We start from the raw sequence: 24,080 nt of genomic DNA, 5'->3' as shown, positions 1-24,080 counted from the left end.
TGCCCATCAGCGAATACCTTGGGGTCTCTTCTTTCCAAAATGGGGTCACTTGTGGGGTAGTTATACTGCCCTGGCATTCTAGGGGCCCAAATGTGTGGTAAGGAGTTTGAAATCAAATTCTGTAAAAAATGACCTGTGAAATCCGAAAGGTGCTCTTTGGAATATGGGCCCCTTTGCCCACCTAGGCTGCAAAAAAGTGTCACACATCTGGTATCTCCGTACTCAGGAGAAGGTGGGGAATGTGTTTTGGGGTGTCATTTTATATATACCCATGCTGGGTGAGAGAAATATCTTGGCAAAAGACAACTTTTCCCATTTTTTTATACAAAGTTGTCATTTGACCAAGATATTTATCTCACCCAGCATGGGTATATGTAAAAAGACACCCCAAAACACATTCCTCAACTTCTCCTGAGTACGGGGATACCAGATGTGTGACACTTTTTTGCAGCCTAGGTGGGCAAAGGGGCCCATATTCCAAAGAGCACCTTTCGGATTTCACTCCTCATTTTTTCCTGAATTTGATTTCAAACTCCTTACCACACATTTGGGCCCCTAGAATACCAGGGCAGTATAACTACCCCCATTTTGGAAAGAAGACACCCCAAGGTATTCCGTGAGGGGCATGGCGAGTTCCTAGAATTTTTTATTTTTTGTCACAAGTTAGTGGAAAATGATGATTTTTTTTTTTTTTTTTTTTTTCATACAAAGTCTCATATTCCACAAACTTGTGACAAAAAATAAAAACTTCCATGAACTCACTATGCCCATCAGCGAATACCTTGGGGTCTCTTCTTTCCAAAATGGGGTCACTTGTGGGGTAGTTATACTGCCCTGGCATTCTAGGGGCCCAAATGTGTGGTAAGTAGGTAAATGACCTGTGAAATCCGAAAGGTGCTCTTTGGAATGTGGGCCCCTTTGCCCACCTAGGCTGCAAAAAAGTGTCACACATCTGGTATCTCTGTACTCAGGAGAAGTTGAGGAATGTGTTTTGGGGTGTCTTTTTACATATACCCATGCTGGGTGAGATAAATATCTTGGTCAAATGCCAACTTTGTATAAAAAAATGGGAAAAGTTGTCTTTTGCCAAGATATTTCTCTCACCCAGCATGGGTATATGTAAAATGACACCCCAAAACACATTCCCCAACTTCTCCCGATTACGGAGATACCAGATGTGTGACACTTTTTTGCAGCCTAGGTGGGCAAAGGGGCCCATATTTAAAAGAGCACCTTTCGGATTTCACAGGTCATTTTTTACAGAATTTGATTTCAAACTCCTTACCACACATTTGGGCCCCTAGAATGCCAGGGCAGTATAACTACCCCACAAGTGACCCCATTTTGGAAAGAAGAGACCCCAAGGTATTCGCTGATGGGCATAGTGAGTTCATGGAACTTTTTATTTTTTGTCACAAGTTAGTGGAATATGAGACTTTGTATGAAAAAAAAAATAAAAAAAAAAATAAGCATTTTCCACTAACTTGTGACAAAAAATAAAAAATTCTAGGAACTCGCCATGCCCCTCACGGAATACCTTGGGGTGTCTTCTTTCCAAAATGGGGTCACTTGTGGGGTAGTTATACTGCCCTGGCATTTTCCAGGGGCCCTAATGTGTGGTAAGTAGGTAAATGACCTGTGAAATCCTAAAGGTGCTCTTTGGAATATGGGCCCCTTTGCCCACCTAGGCTGCAAAAAAGTGTCACACATGTGGTATCGCCGTATTCAGGAGAAGTTGGGGAATGTGTTTTGGGGTGTCATTTTACATATACCCATGCTGGGTGAGAGAAATATCTTGGCAAAAGACAACTTTTCCCATTTTCTTTATACAAAGTTGGCATTTGACCAAGATATTTCTCTCACCCAGCATGGGTATATGTAAAATGACACCCCAAAACACATTCCCCAACTTCTCCTGAGTACGGCGATACCAGATGTGTGACACTTTTTTGCAGCCTAGATGCGCAAAGGTGCCCAAATTCCTTTTAGGAGGGCATTTTTAGACATTTGGATACCAGACTTCTTCTCACGCTTTGGGGCCCCTAGAATGCCAGGGCAGTATAAATACCCCACATGTGACCCCATTTTGGAAAGAAGACACCCCAAGGTATTCAATGAGGGGCATGGCGAGTTCATAGAAATTTTTTTTTTTTGGCACAAGTTAGCGGAAATTGATATTTTTAATTTTTTTCTCACAAAGTCTCCCGTTCCGCTAACTTGGGACAAAAATTTCAATCTTTCATGGACTCAATATGCCCCTCACGGAATACCTGGGGGTGTCTTCTTTCCGAAATGGGGTCACATGTGGGGTATTTATACTGCCCTGGCATTCTAGGGGCCCTGAAGCGTGAGAAGAAGTCTGGAATATAAATGTCTAAAAAATTTTACGCATTTGGATTCCGTGAGGGGTATGGGGAGTTCATGTGAGATTTTATTTTTTGACACAAGTTAGTGGAATATGAGACTTTGTAAGAAAAAAAAAAAAAAATTCTGCTAACTTGGGCCAAAAAAATATCTGAATGGAGCCTTACAGAGGGGTGATCAATGACAGGGGGGTGATCAATGACAGGGGGGTTGATCAATGACAGGGGGGTTGATCAATGACAGGGGGGTGATCAGGGAGTCTATATGGGGTGATCACCACAATCATTGATCATGCCCCTGTAAGGCTTCATTCAGACGTCCGGATGTGTTTTGCGGATCCGATCCATCTATCAGTGCATCCGTAAAAATCATGCGGACATCTGAATGGAGCTTTACAGGGGGGTGATCAATGACAGGGGGGTGATCAATGACAGGGGGGTGATCAGGGAGTCTATATGGGGTGATCACCACAGTCATTGATCACGCCCCTGTAAGGCTTCATTCAGACGTCCGGATGCGTTTTGCGGATCGGATCCATCTATCAGTGCATCCGTAAAAATCATGCGGACATCTGAATGGAGCTTTACAGGGGGGTGATCAGGGAGTCTATATGGGGTGATCACCACAATCATTGATCATGCCCCTGTAAGGCTTCATTCAGACGTCCGGATGCGTTTTGCGGATCCGATCCATCTATCAGTGCATCCGTAAAAATCATGCGGACATCTGAATGGAGCTTTACAGGGGGGTGATCAATGACAGGGGGGTGATCAATGACAGGGGGGTGATCAGGGAGTCTATATGGGGTGATCACCACAGTCATTGATCACGCCCCTGTAAGGCTTCATTCAGACGTCCGGATGCGTTTTGCGGATCGGATCCATCTATCAGTGCATCCGTAAAAATCATGCGGACATCTGAATGGAGCTTTACAGGGGGGTGATCAGGGAGTCTATATGGGGTGATCACCACAGTCATTGATCATGCCCCTGTAAGGCTTCATTCAGACGTCCGGATGCGTTTTGCGGATCGGATCCATCTATCAGTGCATCCGTAAAAATCATGCGGACATCTGAATGGAGCTTTACAGGGGGGTGATCAGGGAGTCTATATGGGGTGATCACCACAGTCATTGATCATGCCCCTGTAAGGCTTCATTCAGACGTCCGGATGCGTTTTGCGGATCGGATCCATCTATCAGTGCATCCGTAAAAATCATGCGGACATCTGAATGGAGCTTTACAGGGGGGTGATCAGGGAGTCTATATGGGGTGATCACCACAGTCATTGATCATGCCCCTGTAAGGCTTCATTCAGACGTCCGGATGCGTTTTGCGGATCGGATCCATCTATCAGTGCATCCGTAAAAATCATGCGGACGTCTGAATGGAGCTTTACAGGGGGTTGATCAATGACAGGGGTGTAATCAATGACAGGGGGGGTGATCAGGGAGTCTATATGGGGTGATAACCACAGTCATTGATCACGCCCCTGTAAGGCTTCATTCAGACGTCCGGATGCGTTTTGCGGATCGGATCCATCTATCAGTGCATCCGTAAAAATCATGCGGACATCTGAATGGAGCTTTACAGGGGGGTGATCAGGGAGTCTATATGGGGTGATCACCACAGTCATTGATCATGCCCCTGTAAGGCTTCATTCAGACGTCCGGATGCGTTTTGCGGATCGGATCCATCTATCAGTGCATCCGTAAAAATCATGCGGACATCTGAATGGAGCTTTACAGGGGGGTGATCAGGGAGTCTATATGGGGTGATCACCACAGTCATTGATCATGCCCCTGTAAGGCTTCATTCAGACGTCCGGATGCGTTTTGCGGATCGGATCCATCTATCAGTGCATCCGTAAAAATCATGCGGACATCTGAATGGAGCTTTACAGGGGGGTGATCAGGGAGTCTATATGGGGTGATCACCACAGTCATTGATCATGCCCCTGTAAGGCTTCATTCAGACGTCCGGATGCGTTTTGCGGATCGGATCCATCTATCAGTGCATCCGTAAAAATCATGCGGACATCTGAATGGAGCTTTACAGGGGGGTGATCAGGGAGTCTATATGGGGTGATCACCACAGTCATTGATCATGCCCCTGTAAGGCTTCATTCAGACGTCCGGATGCGTTTTGCGGATCGGATCCATCTATCAGTGCATCCGTAAAAATCATGCGGACGTCTGAATGGAGCTTTACAGGGGGTTGATCAATGACAGGGGTGTAATCAATGACAGGGGGGGTGATCAGGGAGTCTATATGGGGTGATCACCACAGTCATTGATCACGCCCCTGTAAGGCTTCATTCAGACGTCCGGATGCGTTTTGCGGATCCGATCCATCTATCAGTGGATCCGTAAAAATCATGCGGACATCTGAATGGAGCTTTACAGGGGGGTAATCAATGACAGGGGGGTGATCAATGACAGGGGGGTGATCAGGGAGTCTATATGGGGTGATCAGGGGTGATCAGGGGCTAATAAGGGGTTAATAAGTGACAGGGGAGGTGTAGTGTAGTGGTGCTTGGTGGGACTTTGCTGAGCTACCTGTGTCCTCTGGTGGTCGATCCAAACAAAGGGGACCACCAGAGGACCAGGTAGCAGGTATATTAGACGCTGTTATCAAAACAGCGTCTAATATACCTGTTAGGGGTTAAAAAAAAACACATCTCCAGCCTGCCAGCGAACGATCGCCGCTGGCAGGCTGGAGATCAACTCTCTTACCTTCCGTTCCTGTGAGCGCGCGCGCCTGTGTGCGCACGTTCACAGGAAATCTCGGCCATCGCGAGATGACGCATATATGCGTGACTCTGCGCAGGGCTGCCACCTCCGGAACGCGATCCTGCGTTAGGCGGTCCGGAGGTGGTTAAGCTAAACGTCGTTTCGGCGCATTGCTGGAGCCGACATTTAGCTTTTTCAGAGTGGTTACCATGGCTGCCGGGACGCTAAAGTCCTGACAGCCATGGTAAGTGTAGCGGGGAGCGAGGGAGCAGTGTACTTACCTTCCGTGCGGCTCCCCGGGCGCTCCAGAGTGACGTCAGGGCGCCCCAAGTGCATGGATCACGTGATCACATGGATCACGTCATCCATGCGCATGGGGCGCTCTGACGTCATTCTGGAGCGCCCGGGGAGCCGCACGGACTGTAAGTATACCGCTCCCCCGCTCCCCGCTCCTACTATGGCAACCAGGACTTTAATAGCGTCCTGGGTGCCATAGTAACACTGAAAGCATTTGGAAGACGGCTCCGTCTTCAAATGCTTTCAGTACACTTGCGTTGTTACGGATCCGGCAGGCACCTCCGGCAACGGAAGTGCACGCCGGATCCCAACAACGCAAGTGTGAAAGAGGCCTAAAAGGGGTTTTAAGGGCTAGGGCAGAGCTAAAGCCCGCCCATTAGTGCCAGTGCCGTCACTGGGCTCACTGCTAGGCGGAAGCCTAAGCCTAGCTTTCCCCATGGAGAGCCCGGTACGACACCGGATCTCCAGAAAATGCCTTTGCCCTGTGCTATTGAGTGCAGGGCAAAGGAGAGCATCATATCAGCGGAGCTTCCTGGGTGAATATGGGGATATGTCTGGGCGCAGCTCCGAACCCAGACAACCCCTTAAAATGGCTGGCAATATGTTGCTATCCATGGATATTATTTTGGTCAACCTTTACTACCTTCACTTGATCGTACATGTCATTTTAATAGAGCGGGGGAAGACTAGGGTTTGCCAGAAGCCTCTGGAGCCACTTATCTCCAGTTATTTCTCCCTATGGCAGAAGTCTGGGGGTCTTCCAGGCTCCGATTCTCATTTTATTCTGCAGTCTGAACAAGTAGCAACTGGCGTCATTTGCTGCAAAAATGTGACAACCAATACAGAGGAGAATGGTTTGGTGTCAGATGTCAGGAAGAGGTTACTTTTCTTTACCGTCAGGAAATCTTTTGTCACCATTTGTAATGACGTTATATGCCGCATTTCAGGTTTTACCACCATGCCCGTCCAAGACGGCCACCTAGGGTGGATCAAGGGAGGTGGTGCAATTTATAGACATAAAAGGAAGGCCACGTTTACAACAATGGGGGTCATTTACTAACGATATTACACTGGTTTTTGGCAATTTGTGACTTTTTTTTGTCAGTGCAAAAATATTTTGTCGCACAGGCGTTTTTATGCTGTGGTTGACATTTAGGAGTGTCAGGGGCTGGAACATCGGCCCTAGCAAATGTATTAACATTTACACCTATACAAACTACAGATTGGCGTGGTATTAAAAAGCAGGAAGTGCTCAACCCCATATGCATTGGCGCATCTATACCGGGGGGCAGATCCTGCACTTGTGCTCCGCTGCTAATGGCAATCCCCAGCAAAAATGCATACAATGGAGGATGCCTGCAGCGAACCACAAGTGCCACAATGGACATCCTACACAGAATAGCAAATGTGTGGATGTGATAAACAGTAAAAATAATATAACAAAAACAAAGACAGGTGCACTCTGCGGTCTTACTAACCCTCGTACTGGTTTAAAATTTAGAGATTAGCCAACATATCCTGCTTGGAGGACATGTCTGAGCACGAGCACCGCGCCAAGGTTTCTCAAGTAGCTCGGGAACCTAACGCTAAACCTACCTGGGCCGTATGGGCAATACCAGGGGCCAGTGGGCGAATTACAGGAGCGCAAGGTCCGACTCATAGCAATCTCCCAGTAACCTCCAGCATGTGACCATGCATACAATGGGAAAAGGGAGAGACCTCTGAGCCCCACCCAAGAGTGGCTGATATAGCCCGGGCCTCACATGTGCACCAGAATGCTGCCTGTGGATGGAAATAAAGGCTCGTTCAGACTAGGAGTTTCTACACCTCCAAAAAATTCAATATACAAACTACAGATTGGCCTGGTAATGAAAAGCAGGAAGTGCTCAACCCCATATGCAGTGGTGCATCTATACCGGGGGGGGGGGGCGGCAGATCTATATCAGCCAGTCTTGGGTGGGGCTCAGAGCTCTCTGCCTCCTCCCATTGTAAGCATGGCTGCATGCTGGAGGTTACTGGGAGATTGCTTTGAGTCGGACCTTACGCTCATGCAATTCGCCCACTGGCTCCTGGTATTGCCCATACAGCCCAGGTAGGTTTAGCGTTAGGTCCCGCTAAAAAAACCTTGGCGCAGTGCTCGGGCTCAGACATGTCCTCCACAGTAGGATATGTTGGCTAAATTTTTCACCAGTACGAGGGTTAGTAAGACCGCAGAGTGCACCTGTCTTTGTTTTTGTTATATTATTTTAACATTTACACCTACAAAAGGTGTAAGGGCTGTTTCACACGAGCGAGTCCATTGCGGGAATCACGCTCTGTGTGTGAGTGTGATCCTCCGCTCTGGACTTGCAGGAGCGCACGGCATTATCATGATTTATAATGCTATGTGCCTCTGCTTGACCTTATTTCTACAGAATCCTACTGACAGCTTTATGTCACTATGTAGCAAAAAGACCGGCACTTGGCAGAATTTCAATCAGGAATTCGGTTTATTGGTCACATATTATTTCATTCATAGTGACGCGTTTCAGCACCAGTGTGCTTTCTTCAGACTATGTACAAACATCTCATAGGCAAATGAAATACAGAGGAACTGACGTCATCAGCAAGACTCCTCCCCCTCATTGGCGATAATGGCCGTATAATGACAAGTATATAGTAGGATGTTATCCAATTCATTTGGTAATCAATTCCGCTAGGAAAAAAAGGAAAGTACATTTATAAAACTATAAACAGGCAGGATACATCAAAGGAAGCCAGACACATTGTATTTACGATGGATCCAGTAGGCCTCTCTCTTTAGTAACAATTTATTTCTGTCACCTCCTCGACGGGGTAACGAAACACCCTCAATAATCTGATACCGTAGTTGTGCGATATTATGCTTTTTTTCGTGAAAATGAAGTTGTATTGGAAGCAATAAATGACCTTTTCTGATAGTAGATTTGTGCTTACTCAGTCTGTCCTTCATTCTCATGGAGGTTTCCCCCACATATAATAATCCACATGGACACTTAAGAATGTAAATCACAAATCTACTATCACATGTGAATGTGCCCCTTATCGAAATCTTTTCACCTGAATGTGGATGAGAAAAACATGGGCCCTTAATGACACAGTGGAGACAGGGAAACGTGCCTTGTCTAGGGGAAGACCAGGTACTTTGTCCTTTTTCTATTCTATTACTTCCCACATCCGCCCGAACTATTTTATCTCTGATATTATCGGCACGTTTGTAACACATCATAGGCGGTCTCTGAAACTCACCTATCTGTGGGTAGGATTTAGATAAAATGTGCCAATGTTGAGTAACAATAGTCCTCAGGCGTTGGGACCATGGGTGGTATTTCACCACTAAAGGGGTCCTGGTCTCCTTTTTATCTTTAGCCACCTGTGTAATATCAACCTTATCCCGCTGTGCCTTCAATAACTCCAGGGGGTAGCCTCTCTGTCTAAACTTATGAGTCAGGTCATCTAATCTTTTTTGACACGTGTCTGTGTTACTAACAATACGTTTCACTCTTTGATATTGAGAATAGGGAATAGATTGTTTGATAGATGCTGGATGACTACTAGAGAAGGCCAGCAAACTATTTCTGTCCGTGTTCTTAGTGAATAAATCTGTCTGTACCTTACCATCCTTCCCCTTCATCACCCAAGTGTCTAGAAATGACATCCTGTCCATATCTTGGTGTACTGTAAGTTTCAGCTCCTCCCAGATGGAATTTAAATACATGATAAATTCTGTGAGGGATCGAACGTCGCCTCGCCATACGCAAAAAATACCATCGATAAAACGATGCCAAAATATACAATGTTGCTGATACAATAAGTTAGAATAGACGAACTGGCTCTCAAAATACGCCATATATGTATTTGCGTATGGCGGTGCGACGTTCGATCCCATCGCGGTCCCACGGGACTGCTGATAAAAGGAGTCTTGAAACAAAATTTTTTTTTGCTCAAGTACTATTCTCAAAAGTTTCAGGAAAAATTCTCTTTCTTTTTCTTTATATGTGCTTGTGTCTAAGAGACCAGCGACTGCTCTAATCCCCTTCTCGTGTATAATTGACGTATAAAGACTGCACACGTCAAGAGTGACAAGTATGCAGCCGTCATCCACCTGAAGTGAGCCGATTTCTGACAGAATGGCCGGTGTCACGTATATATGATGGTGCATGTTGAGTTAAAGGTGTTAGTACCTTCTCAAGGAGGATAGCAGGAGACGAGAGAATGGAGTTTGTGGACACCACAATGGGGCGACCAGGAGGATTAGTGAGTGACTTATGCACTTTCGGCAAAGTATAGAACACGGAGTAATCGGATGTTGATTAATGAGAAAGTCACCCAACTTGGCGTCCACAACTCCACTCTCTTTAGCTTCATCGACCACCTTCTGTAGGATCTCTTTGATGTGATAAACTGGGTCATTTTGTAATATTTGGTAGGTGCTACTGTCCTGTAATTGTTGCAGGATTTCAGTGACATAATATTCTTTATCTAAAATAACAATAGCCCCCCCCCCCCCCCCCCCTATCAGCGGGTTTAAATATTAGAGATTTTTCCTCTAACAAGTGATCAAGGGCATGCTTCCCTTCCACAGGTAAATTGTGTTGTATATGAAACTTTCCTTGTTTACATTGTTGCAACAATGTGTCCACATCTCGCTTTACTAAATTAACAAAAGTCTCAATACCTGTGACCGCGTTTTCCTCGAAGCATCTGCCTCGCCGATGATGGCGGCCGGCTCGCCTGGTGTTGGTCTTCTTGTACGGCATTTGCCTAAAAAAGGCCCCCGTGATCCATTTGAGGCCTCGCTGCCAGAGCCAGATGATATTGAACCGGTTTGGCGGTATCTTGGACGTGACGTAGTGATCGCTGTACCGGAAGTATTGCGGCTCAATTTAGGACCAACTTTCTTTTGCGACAAAGTGGATTACTGCACTCGCTTTGCGAACATTCTCAATAAGTGTTCATCGGACCTTATAGTACTTACACTCGAACATCTATCCATTTCAATTAATGAGTGTAACGCTAATATTGAGAGCAACTGAGGGACAGTTTGAAATCTGAAGAATATACGTCCCTCCAGGAAAACCTGGAGAAACAATGTACCGAATTAAGAAGCAAAATCGAGCAAACCAAAAGATCCAAATACCTCAGGGACACAGAGGATTATACATCACATCGGGTCTACAGATGGCAGGACGCTTTCGGTACTGCGATCCTTACGTTGCGTCCAAGATACCGCCAAACCGGTTCAATATCATCCGGCTCTGGCAGCGAGGCCTCAAATGGATCACGGGGGCCTTTTTTAGACAAATGCCGTACAAGAAGACCAACACCAGGCGAGCCGGCCGCCATCATCGGCGAGAAAAACGCGGTCACAGGTACGGCACAAAACTTAGGGTACTTTCACACTAGCGTTTTTCTTTTCCGGCGCTGAGTTCCGTCCTAGGGGCTCAAATCTGGAAAAGAACTGATCAGTTTTATCCTAATGCATTCTGAATGGAGAGCGATCCGTTCAGGATGCATCAGGATGTCTTCAGTTCAGTCTTTTTGACTGATCAGGCTTTTCAGAAAAACGTAGCATGCTGTATTTTTACCTCCGGCCAAAAATCCTGAACACTTTGACTGAACGCCGGATCTGGTCTTTTTCCCCCTGACTTGCATTAACGCCGGATCTGGCGCCGTGTGTTCAGTCAAACCGGATCCGGCTTTTGCATGTTAAACCCGAAAAATGCGAAAAAAAAGTTAAAGTCCATAAATGGCGGATCCGTTTTTTCCAATGCATTCAAATGTAATCCGTTTTCACACGTTTTTCCGGATCCGGCGGGCAGTTCAGGTGTCGGAATTGAATGCCGGATTAAAACAACGCTAGTGTGAAAGTAGCCTTAGTATTAAATTTGTCATCTAAGAGCCTCAGTCCTGCCCAGATGAACTTATTGAAAAAAGGCTTGTCCTTTAGCCCGACCGGTAGCTTTGATACGTTCACCTTGGACACTGACTTACATCGCTTTTTCCGTAATCTACGCCTGAGAGCAATGGTAGCAATGAAGGGGTCTCTCAGTTGAATGTGGATCAGGTGGATGATTCCTCCCTGACCAGCGCGTTGACTGTAAAACTGTTTAATCTGAAAATGAGGAGCGACTATACACCACCAAAAACACATCATCCGATTGAGACTTTTGTTAATTTAGTAAAGCGAGATGTGGACACATTGTTGCAACAATGTAAACAAGGAAAGTTTCATATACAACTCAATTTACCTGTGGAAGAGAAGCATGCCCTTGATCACTTGTTAGATGAAAAATCTCTAATATTTAAACCCGCTGATAAGGGGGGGGGCTATTGTTATTTTAGATAAAGAATATTATGTCACTGAAATCCTGCAACAATTACAGGACAGAAGCACCTACCAAATATTACAAAATGACCCAGTTTATTGCATCAAAGAGATCCTACAGAAGGTGGTCGATGAAGCTAAAGAGATTGGAGTTGTGGACGCCAAGTTGGGTGACTTTCTCATTAATCAACATCCGATTACTCCGTGTTCTATACTTTGCCGAAAGTGCATAAGTCACTCACTAATCCTCCTGGTCGCCCCATTGTGGTGTCCACAAACTCCATTCTCTCGTCTCCTGCTATCCTCCTTGAGAAGGTACTAACACCTTTAACTCAACATGCACCATCATATATACGTGACACCGGCCATTTTCTGTCAGAAATCGGCTCACTTCAGGTGGATGACGGCTGCATACTTGTCACTCTTGACGTGTGCAGTCTTTATACGTCAATTATACACGAGAAGGGGATTAGAGCAGTCGCTGGTCTCTTGGACACAAGCACATATAAAGAAAAAGAAAGAGAATTTTTCCTGAAACTTTTGAGAATAGTACTTGAGCAAAATAATTTTTTGTTTCAAGACTCCTTTTATCAGCAGTCCCGTGGGACCGTGATGGGATCAAACGTCGCACCGCCATACGCAAATACGTATATGGCGTATTTTGAGAGGCAGTTTGTCTAACTTATTGTATCAGCAACATTGTATATTTTGGCATCGTTTTATCGATGGTATTTTTTTGCGTATGGCGAGGCGACGTTCGATCCCTCACGGAATTTATCATGTATTTAAATTCCATCTGGGAGGAGCTGAAACTTACAGTACACCAAGATATGGACAGGATGTCATTTCTAGACACTTGGGTGATGAAGGGGAAGGATGGTAAGGTACAGACAGATTTATTCACTAAGAACACGGGCAGAAATAGTTTGCTGGCCTTCTCTAGTAGTCATCCAGCATCTATCAAACTATCTATTCCCTATTCTCAATATCAAAGAGTGAAACGTATTGTTAGTAACACAGACACGTGTCAAAAAAGATTAGATGACCTGACTCATAAGTTTAGACAGAGAGGCTACCCCCTGGAGTTATTGAAGGCACAGCGGGATAAGGTTGATATTACACAGGTGGCTAAAGATAAAAAGGAGACCAGGACCCCTTTAGTGGTGAAATACCACCCATGGACCCAACGCCTGAGGACTATTGTTACTCAACATTGGCACATTTTATCTAAATCCTACCCACAGATAGGTGAGTTTCAGAGACCGCCTATGATGTGTTACAAACGTGCCGATAATATCAGAGATAAAATAGTTCGGGCGGATGTGGGAAGTAATAGAATAGAAAAAGGACAAAGTACCTGGTCTTCCCCTAGACAAGGCACGTTTCCCTGTCTCCACTGTGTCATTAAGGGCCCATGTTTTTCTCATCCACATTCAGGTGAAAGGCTTTCGATAAGGGGCACATTCACATGTGATAGTAGATTTGTGATTTACATTCTTAAGTGTCCATGTGGATTATTATATGTGGGGGAAACCTCCATGAGAATGAAGGACAGACTGAGTAAGCACAAATCTACTATCAGAAAAGGTCATTTATTGCTTCCAATACAACTTCATTTTCACGAAAAAAAGGATAATATTGCACAACTACGGTATCAGATTATTGAGGGTGTTTCGTTACCCCGTCGAGGAGGTGACAGAAATAAATTGTTACTAAAGAGAGAGGCCTACTGGATCCATCGTTTACAAACCCAGGGGCCTCAATCGTGAATACAATGTGTCTGGCTTCCACTGATGTATCCTGCCTGTTTATAGTTTTATAAATGTACTTTCCTTTTTTTCCTAGCGGAATTGATTACCAAATGAATTGGATAACATCCTACTATATACTTCTCATTATACGGCCATTATCGCCAATGAGGGGGAGGAGTCTTGCTGATGACGTCAGTTCCTCTGTATTTCATTTGCCTATGAGATGTTTGTACATAGTCTGAAGAAAGCACACTGGTGCTGAAACGCGTCACTATGAATGAAATAATATGTGACCAATAAACCGAATTCCTGATTGAAATTCTGCAAAGTGCCGGTCTTTTTGCTACATTGTTTCATCGGACGCCAATTCATTGACACGTGCACCGCAACTTCAAAAAGGTAGTGCCGACCTGTTATCTATTGAAGCTTTATGTCACTATGATTCTGTGGAAAAAAAGCCATGCAGAGACACATAGCATTATAAATCATGATAATGCCGTGCGCTCCTGCAAGTCCAGAGCGGAGGCTCACACTCACACACGGAGCGTGATTCCCGCAATGCACTCGCTCGTGTGAAACAGCCCTAAGGGTTGGCAAAAAACTACTGGAGTAGTGTTTATGCCTGGCAAAAGCACTGCTGGAGGTGCACCTAATTCATGACAAGGTGCACGTCTAGTCATAAATTAGCCGACTCCTATGGCATTGCAAAGGGGAAACTAAGTAAATGACCCCCAGTCTTTTCTCTGCTGCTCCAATGTATTACCTTTGCAAACAGTCTCTTAATAAAAAAAAAATTCCTAATGTTCTGTGTCTCCTCCATGGTTACAGTCTACAAATAAACTTCCTTCCATCTGCGCTCTACGTCCAGATGTCTGTACATACAGTACAGACCAAAAGTTTGGACACACCTTCTCATTTAAAGAGTTTTCTTTATTTTCATGACTATGAAGGCATCAAAACTATGAATTAACACATGTGGAATTATATACATAACAAACAACTGAAAATATGTCATATTCTAGGTTCTTCAAAGTAGCCACCTTTTGCTTTGATTACTGCTTTGCACACTCTTGGCATTCTCTTGATGAGCTTCAAGAGGTAGTCCCCTGAAATGGTTTTCACTTCACAGGTGTGCCCTGTCAGGTTTAATAAGTGGGATTTCTTGCCTTATAAATGGAGTTGGGATCATCAGTTGCGTTGAGGAGAAGTCAGGTGGATACACAGCTGATAGTCCTACTGAATAGACTGTTAGAATTTGTATTATGGCAAGAAAAAAGCAGCTAAGTAAAGAAAAACGTGTGGCCATCATTACTTTGAGAAATGAAGGTCAGTCAGTCAGCCGAAAAATTGGGAAAACTGTCAAAGTAAGGGCTATTTGACCATGAAGGAGAGTGATGGGGTGCTGCGCCAGATGACCTGGCCTCCACAGTCACCGGACCTGACCCCAATCGAGATGGTTTGGGGTGAGCTGGACCGCAGAGTGAAGGCAAAAGGGCCAACAAGTGCTAAGCATCTCTGGGAACTCCTTCAAGACTGTTGGAAGACCATTTTAGGGGACTACCTCTTGAAGCTCATCAAGAGAATGCCAAGAGTGTGCAAAGCAGTAATCAAAGCAAAAGGTGGCTACTTTGAAGAACCTAGAATATGACATATTTTCAGTTGTTTCACACTTGTTTGTTATGTATATAATTCCACATGTGTTAATTCATAGTTTTGATGCCTTCATAGTCATGAAAATAAAGAAAACTCTTTGAATGAGAAGGTGTGTCCAAACTTTTGGTCTGTACTGTATATTTAAATGAGAGATCGGCAAGATTACATTATGGCCATGGGTGCAGACAGGGCGAGGACAATAATGGGACCTATAGAAATTAACTTGGCCAAATCATCTTTTGGTTGACACCCATCACTCCTTATCGCCAAGTATCAAGGTACATGGGGGCTCCATTTCTCTTGGGAGGTTGAAAAGGGCTTATTTCCCTCCGATCATTCGAGAAATAGACAGGTATGGGTATGGGCACACATGGCGTATAAGCTGCTGGTTTTCCGCAGTGGAATTAGCATGCTGAAACCTGCAGTGAATACAGTAGCAGCAAAGTGTGTAAGATACAGGCTGCGGAAAACTTCCACAACAGAATCCCCACATAAATTGACAGGCGGTGCACATACAGAATGTACATCTCCAGCATGTCAGTTGAGGATTTCTGATGCTGATTTGCAATGGAGAGGGCAAAATCTGCAATGAATTAATCACAAAAATCTGCACCTTTTACCTGAGTGTGGCTGTACGCTCATGGTACATGCACATATCGGCTCATGCACACGGCCGACAGGCCCGTATTGCGGGTCTTCAATAAACGGACACAGGCCGCGTGCGCACCGTATCACGGATGTGGATCCATTCACTTGAATGGGTCCGCAATCCAGAAGATATGGTGCGGAGGCACCGAGCGGAAGGCCAAGGAAGCACTACGGAGCGCTTCCAGGGCATTTCTGTCCATGCCTCCGTTCTATTTTTTTGCGGTGCAGAAGGATCATGGACCCATTTAGGTTGAATGGGTCTGCACCTGTCTCTGCCAGTCACACGGACGGTGCCCGTGGATTGGCGACCGCAATATGAGGTCCCCAATGCAAGGAACGGGCGGCACATCCCCCACATGAACCCTAACAGTGCAGTTTATGTGGATTTTCAGCTTGGTTTTAGCTGCGTTTTAAAATCCGCACAGAAGAAAAAAAGCAAAGTCTGCATAAGATTTGCTGGTACCGTACTGCGGTTTTTGTCCATGTAAAAATCCACCCCTAAGGCCTCTTTCAGACGGGCGTTGCGGGAAAAGGTGCGGGTGCGTTGCGGGAACACCTTCGATTTTTCCGCGCGAGTGCAAAACATTGCAATGCGTTTTGCACTCGCGGAAGAAAAAGCGTGCATGTTTGGTACCCGAACTTCTTCACAGAAGTTCGGGCTTGGGATTGGTGTTCTGTTGATTGTATTATTTTCCCTTATAACATGGTTATAAGGGAAAATAATAGCATTCTGAATACAGACTGCATAGTAAAATAGCGCTGGAGGGGTTAAAAAAAATAAAAAAAATAATTTAACTCACCTTAATCCACTTGCTGGCGCTGCCCGGCATCTCGTCTGTCTCCTTCTTTGCTGAACAGGACCTGTGGTGAGCATTCATTCCATGTCACGGCGGACGTGCACAGTTAAACAGATAACACGCCAACCAGGCTCTGGACGAGAGACAGGGGAAGGGTCACCTCCTAATTTATCCCTGACCTCTTTCCCTGCAATGCTCAGCCCACAGACAAACCTTGATGGTAGATTTGCTGTGTCCACCAGCCTATACTAACAGAACCCTGAACTCCCTGAGATGGTAAAGTGGGGAGAAAGGAGCAGCCTGCTCGCACAGAACCTGGATTGGTAAGATGACATAAACAACCAAACAAGAAAAGACACTTATCTGCTGAGAGCAGGAACAAACAGCCAACCTTCCTTCCAAACTTCCCAGACACTAATGAACAGTATAATCCGCTCAGAGCACTTTAGCTGGAGACCATTTAAACTAATGACTCCACCCAGTACACCTGATGCGAGGCGGATCCAGCACAGCATCAAAACAAATACTAGACTCGTGCTGCAATCCTGGCTGACCTCCGCACATCGTCAGAGTGGGGCATGACAGTACCCCCCCTTCTACGGGTGACCTCCGGACACCCTGGACCAACCTTATCCGGATGGGACCTATGAAAGGCCCTCACCAGACGGCTGGCGTTGACATCTGACGCCGGAACCCACATCCTCTCCTCAGGACCGTATCCCCTCCAGTGAACCAGGTACTGGAGGGAACCCCGCAGAACTCTCGAGTCGAGAATCCTGGAGATCTCGAACTCCAAGTTTCCCTCGACCAGAACAGGAGGAGGAGGCAATGGCGATGGTACCACCGGTTTAACATATTTTTTTTGTAAAGACTTGTGGAAGACATCGTGGATCCTCCAAGTCTGCGGCAGATCAAGTCGAAATGCCACAAGATTGATCACAGCAGAAATCTTATATGGACCAACAAATCTTGGACCCAGTTTCCAAGATGGCATTCTCAACTTGATATTCCTAGTGGACAACCACACCAAATCACCCACACACAGGTCCGGACCAGTCACACGTCTCCTGTCAGCCATTCGTTTATACCTCTCACCCATCCTCTCCAAATTCCCTTGAATCCCCCGCCAGATAGAGGATAAGGCAGAAGAGAATCTCTCCTCCTCTGGCATCCCGGAGGAACCAGACCCAGAAAAGGTACCAAACTGAGGATGGAAACCGTATGCGCCAAAAAATGGCGACTTACCCGTGGACTCCTGCCTACAGTTATTCAATGCAAATTTTGCTAAGGGCAAGAATGAGGACCAGTCCTCCTGATTCTCAGCCACAAAGCACCTCAAGTAGGTCTCCAGGTTTTGATTGGTACGCTCCGTCTGACCATTAGACTGTGGATGAAAAGCCGACGAGAAAGAAAGTTGAATGCCAAGTCGAGAGCAGAACGCCCTCCAAAACCTGGAGACAAACTGCGTGCCCCTATCAGAGACAATATCCGAAGGAATACCGTGCAATTTAACAATATTATCCACAAAAATCTGCGCAAGAGTCTTAGCGTTAGGCAGACTTGTTAGTGGTATAAAGTGAGCCATTTTACTGAAACGATCGACTACCGGAGGAACTCGGTAGGTCCGTAATAAAGTCCATGGACAAATGTGTCCAAGGACGAGATGGAATAGACAATGGAAGAAGTGAACCAGGCGGTCGAGTATGAGCAACCTTAGAACGAGCGCAGGTTTCACAAGCTGCCACGTAATTCTCAATACTCTTACGCAAACCTGGCCACCAGAACCTCCGGGACACCAGATCACAGGTGGACTTACCACCAGGATGTCCAGCGAGAACAGTATCGTGATGTTCCTTGAACACCTTGTATCGTAGGCCCTCAGGAACAAACAACCTCCCTGGGGGACACGAACCAGGAGCCCCCTCCTGAGCTCCCAACACCTCCATCTCCAATTCAGAGTACAGAGCGGAGACCACCACTCCATCCGCCAAAATCGGCGCTGGATCTTCTGAATCACCTCCCCCAGGGAAGCTGCGAGACAAGGTATCTGCCTTGACGTTCTTGACCCCTGGGCGAAAGGTAACCACGAAATTGAACCTGGTAAAAAACAATGACCATCTGGCCTGTCAGGGTTCAGACGCTTGGCAGATTGCAGGTAAGCCAAATTCTTATGGTCTGTATACACAGTAACGGGGTGAGAAGCCCCCTCTAACCAGTGACGCCATTCTTCAAAGGCCAACTTGATCGCCAACAACTCCCTATCTCCAACATCATAATTCCTCTCGGCGACCGAGAGCTTCCTGGAGAAGAAGGCACACGGGACCCACTTGGCAGGAGAAGGACCCTGCGAAAGCACCGCCCCAACCCCCACCTCTGATGCATCAACCTCGACCACGAATGGCTGAGATACATCCGGCTGCACCAGAATGGGAGCAGACGCAAAACGCTCCTTAATAGCCGAAAAGGCCTGCAATGCCTCATCCGACCAGACAGAGACATCAGCGCCCTTCTTGGTCATATCAGTAAGAGGTTTGACTAACGTGGAATAATTCGTAAACCCCAAAAATCGCATCAAAGCTTTCTGATTCTCCGGTCGGTCCCACTCCAGAACCGCCCGGACCTTTTCGGGGTCCATACGAAAACCAGAATCAGAAAGCGTGTATCCCAAAAATGGAAGCTCTTGCACCGCAAACAAACATTTCTCCAATTTGGCGTATAACTTGTTCTCCCGCAGGATCGTCAAAACCTGTCTCACATGATCCTGATGGGTCTTCAGATCAGGAGAATAAATTAAAATGTCATCAAGGTAGACTACTACGAACCTCCCCACCAAATGATGAAAAATATCATTGACGAATCGCTGAAATACCGCTGGCGCATTCGTCAACCCAAAAGGCATTACCAGGTTCTCAAAATGACCCTCGTGCGTATTGAAGGCCGTTTTCCACTCATCCCCCTCCTTGATCCTGATCAGATTGTATGCTCCTCTCCAATCCAACTTGGAGAACACCTTGGCTCCAACAATCTGATCAAAAAGATCAGAGATCAAAGGCAGGGGATATGGATCCCGGACTGTAATACGATTCAGCTCTCGGAAATCCAAACACGGTCTCAGTGATCCATCTTTCTTCTTCACGAAGAACAAACCTACAGACACTGGAGACTTAGATGGTCTAATATGACCCTTTGCCAAACTCTCGGCAACATACTTTCGCATGACCTCTCTCTCGGGTTGAGAGAGGTTGTAGAGCCGAGACTTGGGCAACTTAGCCCCCGGCATGAGATTCACAGGACAATCATAGTCACGATGAGGGGGCAATTCCTGAGCCCCACCCTCCGCAAACACGTCCGAGAGATACTGAGGCAAGGCCGTAACGGACACTTCAGAAATAGATGTGACAAGACAATTATCCGAACAAAACTTGCTCCAACCAATGATTTGTCTCGCCTGCCAGTCTATAATTGGGTTATGTTTAGACAACCATGGCAACCCCAAAACTATTGGAGCTGGCAAATCCTTCATGACGAAACAGGAAATAATCTCAGCATGTGAATCACCCACCCTTAAATGAATATCATGAACAACGTGAGTAAGGCTCCCTTGAGAAAGAGGGGAAGAATCAATGGCAAAAACACAAATCTCGTTCTCTAACGTGCAAATACTTAGTCCCAAACCCTCAAGAAACAGAAAGTCAATTAAATTTACCCCAGCACCACAATCAAGAAAAACATCAACAAACACATTTCGAGACTCTAGCGCCACCATAGCTGAAAGGAGAAAACGGGAACTGCAGGGAACTTGCATACCAGTCTGCTCTACCACACCATTCATACTACCAAGTGTGAGGGAGTTTTATTTTTCTTTTTCTTTTTTCTTTATCTCTTCCCCCTGTGATTCAACATACGGACAAGAAAAAACAAAATGACCCCTCTTTCCACAAAAGAAACATAAATTGTGCGCTTTACGAAAGTCTCTACTATCCGAATGGAAAGATATCTGACCTAACTGCATGGGTTCCTCTCCTACTCCAGAATAACAAGCAATATCTCCCTGGGCAGCTGGTGGAACAAAACCACACGCGGGAGGAATCCCCTGCACAGAGGGACCCATACACCTCTCTCTGATACGTCTATCCAAACGTATCGCCAAAGACATTGCATTTTCCAAAGTATCTGGGTATTCATGAAAAGCCAGAGCATCCTTCAACCTTTCAGATAACCCCTGACAAAACTGGCTACGTAACGCGGGGTCGTTCCACCCCGACTCAGTAGCCCACCTCCTAAACTCTGTGCAGTAAACCTCAGCAGTATGTTTACCCTGTAGTAAGTTACGTAATTTTGACTCTGCCATCGAAACTCAATCTGGGTCATCGTAAATCAATCCCAGGGCTTTAAAAAATTCCTCCACCGACTGGAGAGCCAGAGAACTGGGCGGCAGGGAAAAAGCCCAGGATTGCGCGTCCCCTTTCAGCAAAGACATGACGATACCCACCCTCTGATCCTCATTACCTGATGAAAATGGGCACAATCGAAAGTACAACTTACATGATTCCTTGAAACGGAAAAAATCATCAGTACCCCCGGCAAATTTCTCCGGAAGAGCGACTTTAGGCTCCCCAACAATTTGACCTGTACCTGAAGCCAACACCCTCTGACACTGTGTGACCGTACTACGTAGATCCGCAACCTCTAGGGATAAACCCTGCATGCGGTCAACCAGTGCATCAATTGACGCCATCACATAAACACTGAGAAATGGCGGTCACAGTATGGCGGATTACAATGTCACGGCGGACGTGCACAGTTAAACAGATAACACACCAACCAGGCTCTGGACGAGAGACAGGGGAAGGGTCACCTCCTAATTTATCCCTGACCTCTTTCCCTGCAATGCTCAGCCCACAGACAAACCTTGATGGTAGATTTGCTGTGTCCACCAGCCTATACTAACAGAACCCTGAACTCCCTGAGATGGTGAAGTGGGGAGAAAGGAGCAGCCTGCTCGCACAGAACCTGGATGGGTAAGATGACATAAACAACCAAACAAGAAAAGACACTTATCTGCTGAGAGCAGGAACAAACAGCCAACCTTCCTTCCAAACTTCCCAGACCATTTAAACTAATGACTCCACCCAGTGCACCTGATGCGATGTGGATCCAGCACAGCATCAAAACAAATACTAGACTCGTGCTGCAATCCTGGCTGACCTCCGCACATCGTCAGAGTGGGGCATGACATTCCAGGACCTGTGGTGACGTCACTCCGGTCATCACATGATCCATCACCATGGTAAAAGATCATGTGATGGATCATGTGATGACCGGAGTGACGTCACCACTGGTCCTGGAATGAATGCTCACCACAGGTCCTGTTCAGCAAAGGAGGAGACGAGATGCCGGCAACGCGAGCAAGTGGATTAAGGTGAGTTTAAAAAAAAATTAACCCCTCCAGCGCTATTTTACTATGCATTCTGTATTCAGAATGCTATTATTTTCCCTTATAACCATGTTATAAGGGAAAATAATAATGATCGGGTCTCCATCCCGATCGTCTCCTAGCAACCGTGCGTGAAAATCGCACCGCATCCGCACTTGCTTGCGGATGCTTGCGATTTTCACGCAACCCCATTCACTTCTTTGGGGCCTGCATTGCGTGAAAAACGCAGAATATAGAGCATGCTGCGATTTTCACGCAACGCACAAGTTATGCGTGAAAATCACCGCTCATGTGAACAGCCCCATAGAAATGAATGGGTCGGTATTCAGTGCGGGTGCAATGCGTTCAACTCACGCATCGCATCCGCGCGGAATACTCGCCCGTGTGAAAGGGGCCTTACAGTATATGCAGATGGCGCATATTATGTGCACATTTTCTGGTGGAAAATCTGCAGGTTAATACTCTACCAGTGGCACATGAGATTTTGACCCGTGGTGTGGACTTTGAAGTCCTCAGCATGTCAGGTGTGTTGTGAACTTTCTGTGCAGATGTCTCCCTTTAGGCCCCTTGCAGACGAGCGTTTGTCATGCTGTGAGTCCTCAGCGCAGCTCCCGTCCTGACCTCCCAGCACTGGCGGGGTTGCGCAGCATTATATTGATTTATAATGCTATGTAACCCTTACAGCTCTGGAATGTATCGTATAACACTGGCAGCGTGATGTCAGCATCATCTAATACATTCCAGAACTGTAAGGGTTACATAGCATCATAAATCAATATGTGTCCCCCGGCAAGTGCTAGGAGTTCCGGCCAGGAGCTGCGCTGCGGTCTCGCATCGTGACAAACGCTCGTCTGCAAGGGGCATTACAATGCAAATCTGCAACAAAATTCACAAGCGACCCATGTGGATTTTTGGACGGAAACTAAGCAGAAAATCTGCATAAAACACACAGCCGCTGATGGGATCCACCATTAACAATCTTAATGGATCTATGAGGGGGGGGGGCTTTAGAGTACGTTTTTCTTTTCGTTTTTTTTGCAGTCCGTCAGCAATTCCATGTCTATTCCATCCGTATGCTTTTATATCTTTCCTGTAGAGATCACACATTTTTCATGGTAGCACATGATCCATTTGCCTCCATTGCTGGGACTAATTATTTTTCCCGCATAGGACCGTTACAGCAATACCAGCCATTGTCAGCTAATATCTGCATCAAATTGGACCAAAGTCATCTGGTTCATGAAAGAGATCGGAGGAAATGAGACAAGAACAGCGCCACCTAGGACAATGTCCTGGGTCTGGTATTGCAGTTTACAGGGCACGGCTACAACACATTACACACATCACTTTCCTCATGTACCCTCAGTCTAATGGATGTTCCAAATCCTAAATCACATCAATTGCACATAAACAAATAGCGGAAAAGCAAGTCGCAGACGAATCGCACTTAGTTTTTTTTTTTAGATGTGTAACTTGTAGTAGATCATTGATTCATTTCTGCAATGCACAAGAGCATTAGAACCCGGGATAGTTACCTGTTCCCCATTGTAGATTGCCAGGTCCTCGTCGGTGAAGAGCCGGACTGGCTTATGCGGATTCGTGCGTCGTAACTCGGGGTCCACATCCGCAGAGCTGAAAACGACAGAACCCAGCAACAGCACAAAGTAACACACAACTCTGCTGCACGGCGACATGTTGTGCACCACTTCCTAGAGAGGGCGGGGAGCAGCAGTCTGCACAAACCCACCCACATGTAACCCTTACACTGCCGGGGTGTAGCTGCCAAGGAAGCATTCTAGACGTTAGAAGCATGAGAGCTGCAACGTGCATAGACCTGTACAGGCATATGTCAGATATATACGTATCCGCACTTCCGCAAACCGCCTTGCTGTATTAATTAATTATTTATTATATACCTGTCTGAGACATAAAAGACGTCTAAATGACAAAACATATGAATAAACAAATAAATAAGCAAATAGATAAACTATTAATTTTATGGTCCTGGATCCTGGTCCGATCTAGTCTAAAGAAAAAATAAAATTAGATTAAAACA

At 46.0% G+C, this 24,080-nt stretch overlaps 1 protein-coding gene across 1 annotated transcript in view; it reads right to left on the bottom strand.

Annotated features, from left to right (window-relative positions):
* Window positions 1-23,748, bottom strand: part of NENF (neudesin neurotrophic factor) — a 30,221-nt gene extending 6,473 nt beyond the window's left edge. The window contains exon 1 of the mRNA XM_040430400.1: window positions 23,560-23,748. Coding sequence (XP_040286334.1) covers window positions 23,560-23,718 — 159 coding nt within the window. The 5' untranslated portion in view covers window positions 23,719-23,748. The remainder of the gene's footprint in view (window positions 1-23,559) is intronic.
* Between the last annotated feature and the right edge of the window lie 332 nt (window positions 23,749-24,080).

The sequence above is a fragment of the Bufo bufo genome, chromosome 4 (assembly GCF_905171765.1).
Source record: "Bufo bufo chromosome 4, aBufBuf1.1, whole genome shotgun sequence".
NCBI lineage: Eukaryota > Metazoa > Chordata > Amphibia > Anura > Bufonidae > Bufo > Bufo bufo.
The sequence above is the reverse complement of the archived record's forward strand: the minus strand, read 5'-3'. Positions and strand labels throughout refer to the sequence as shown.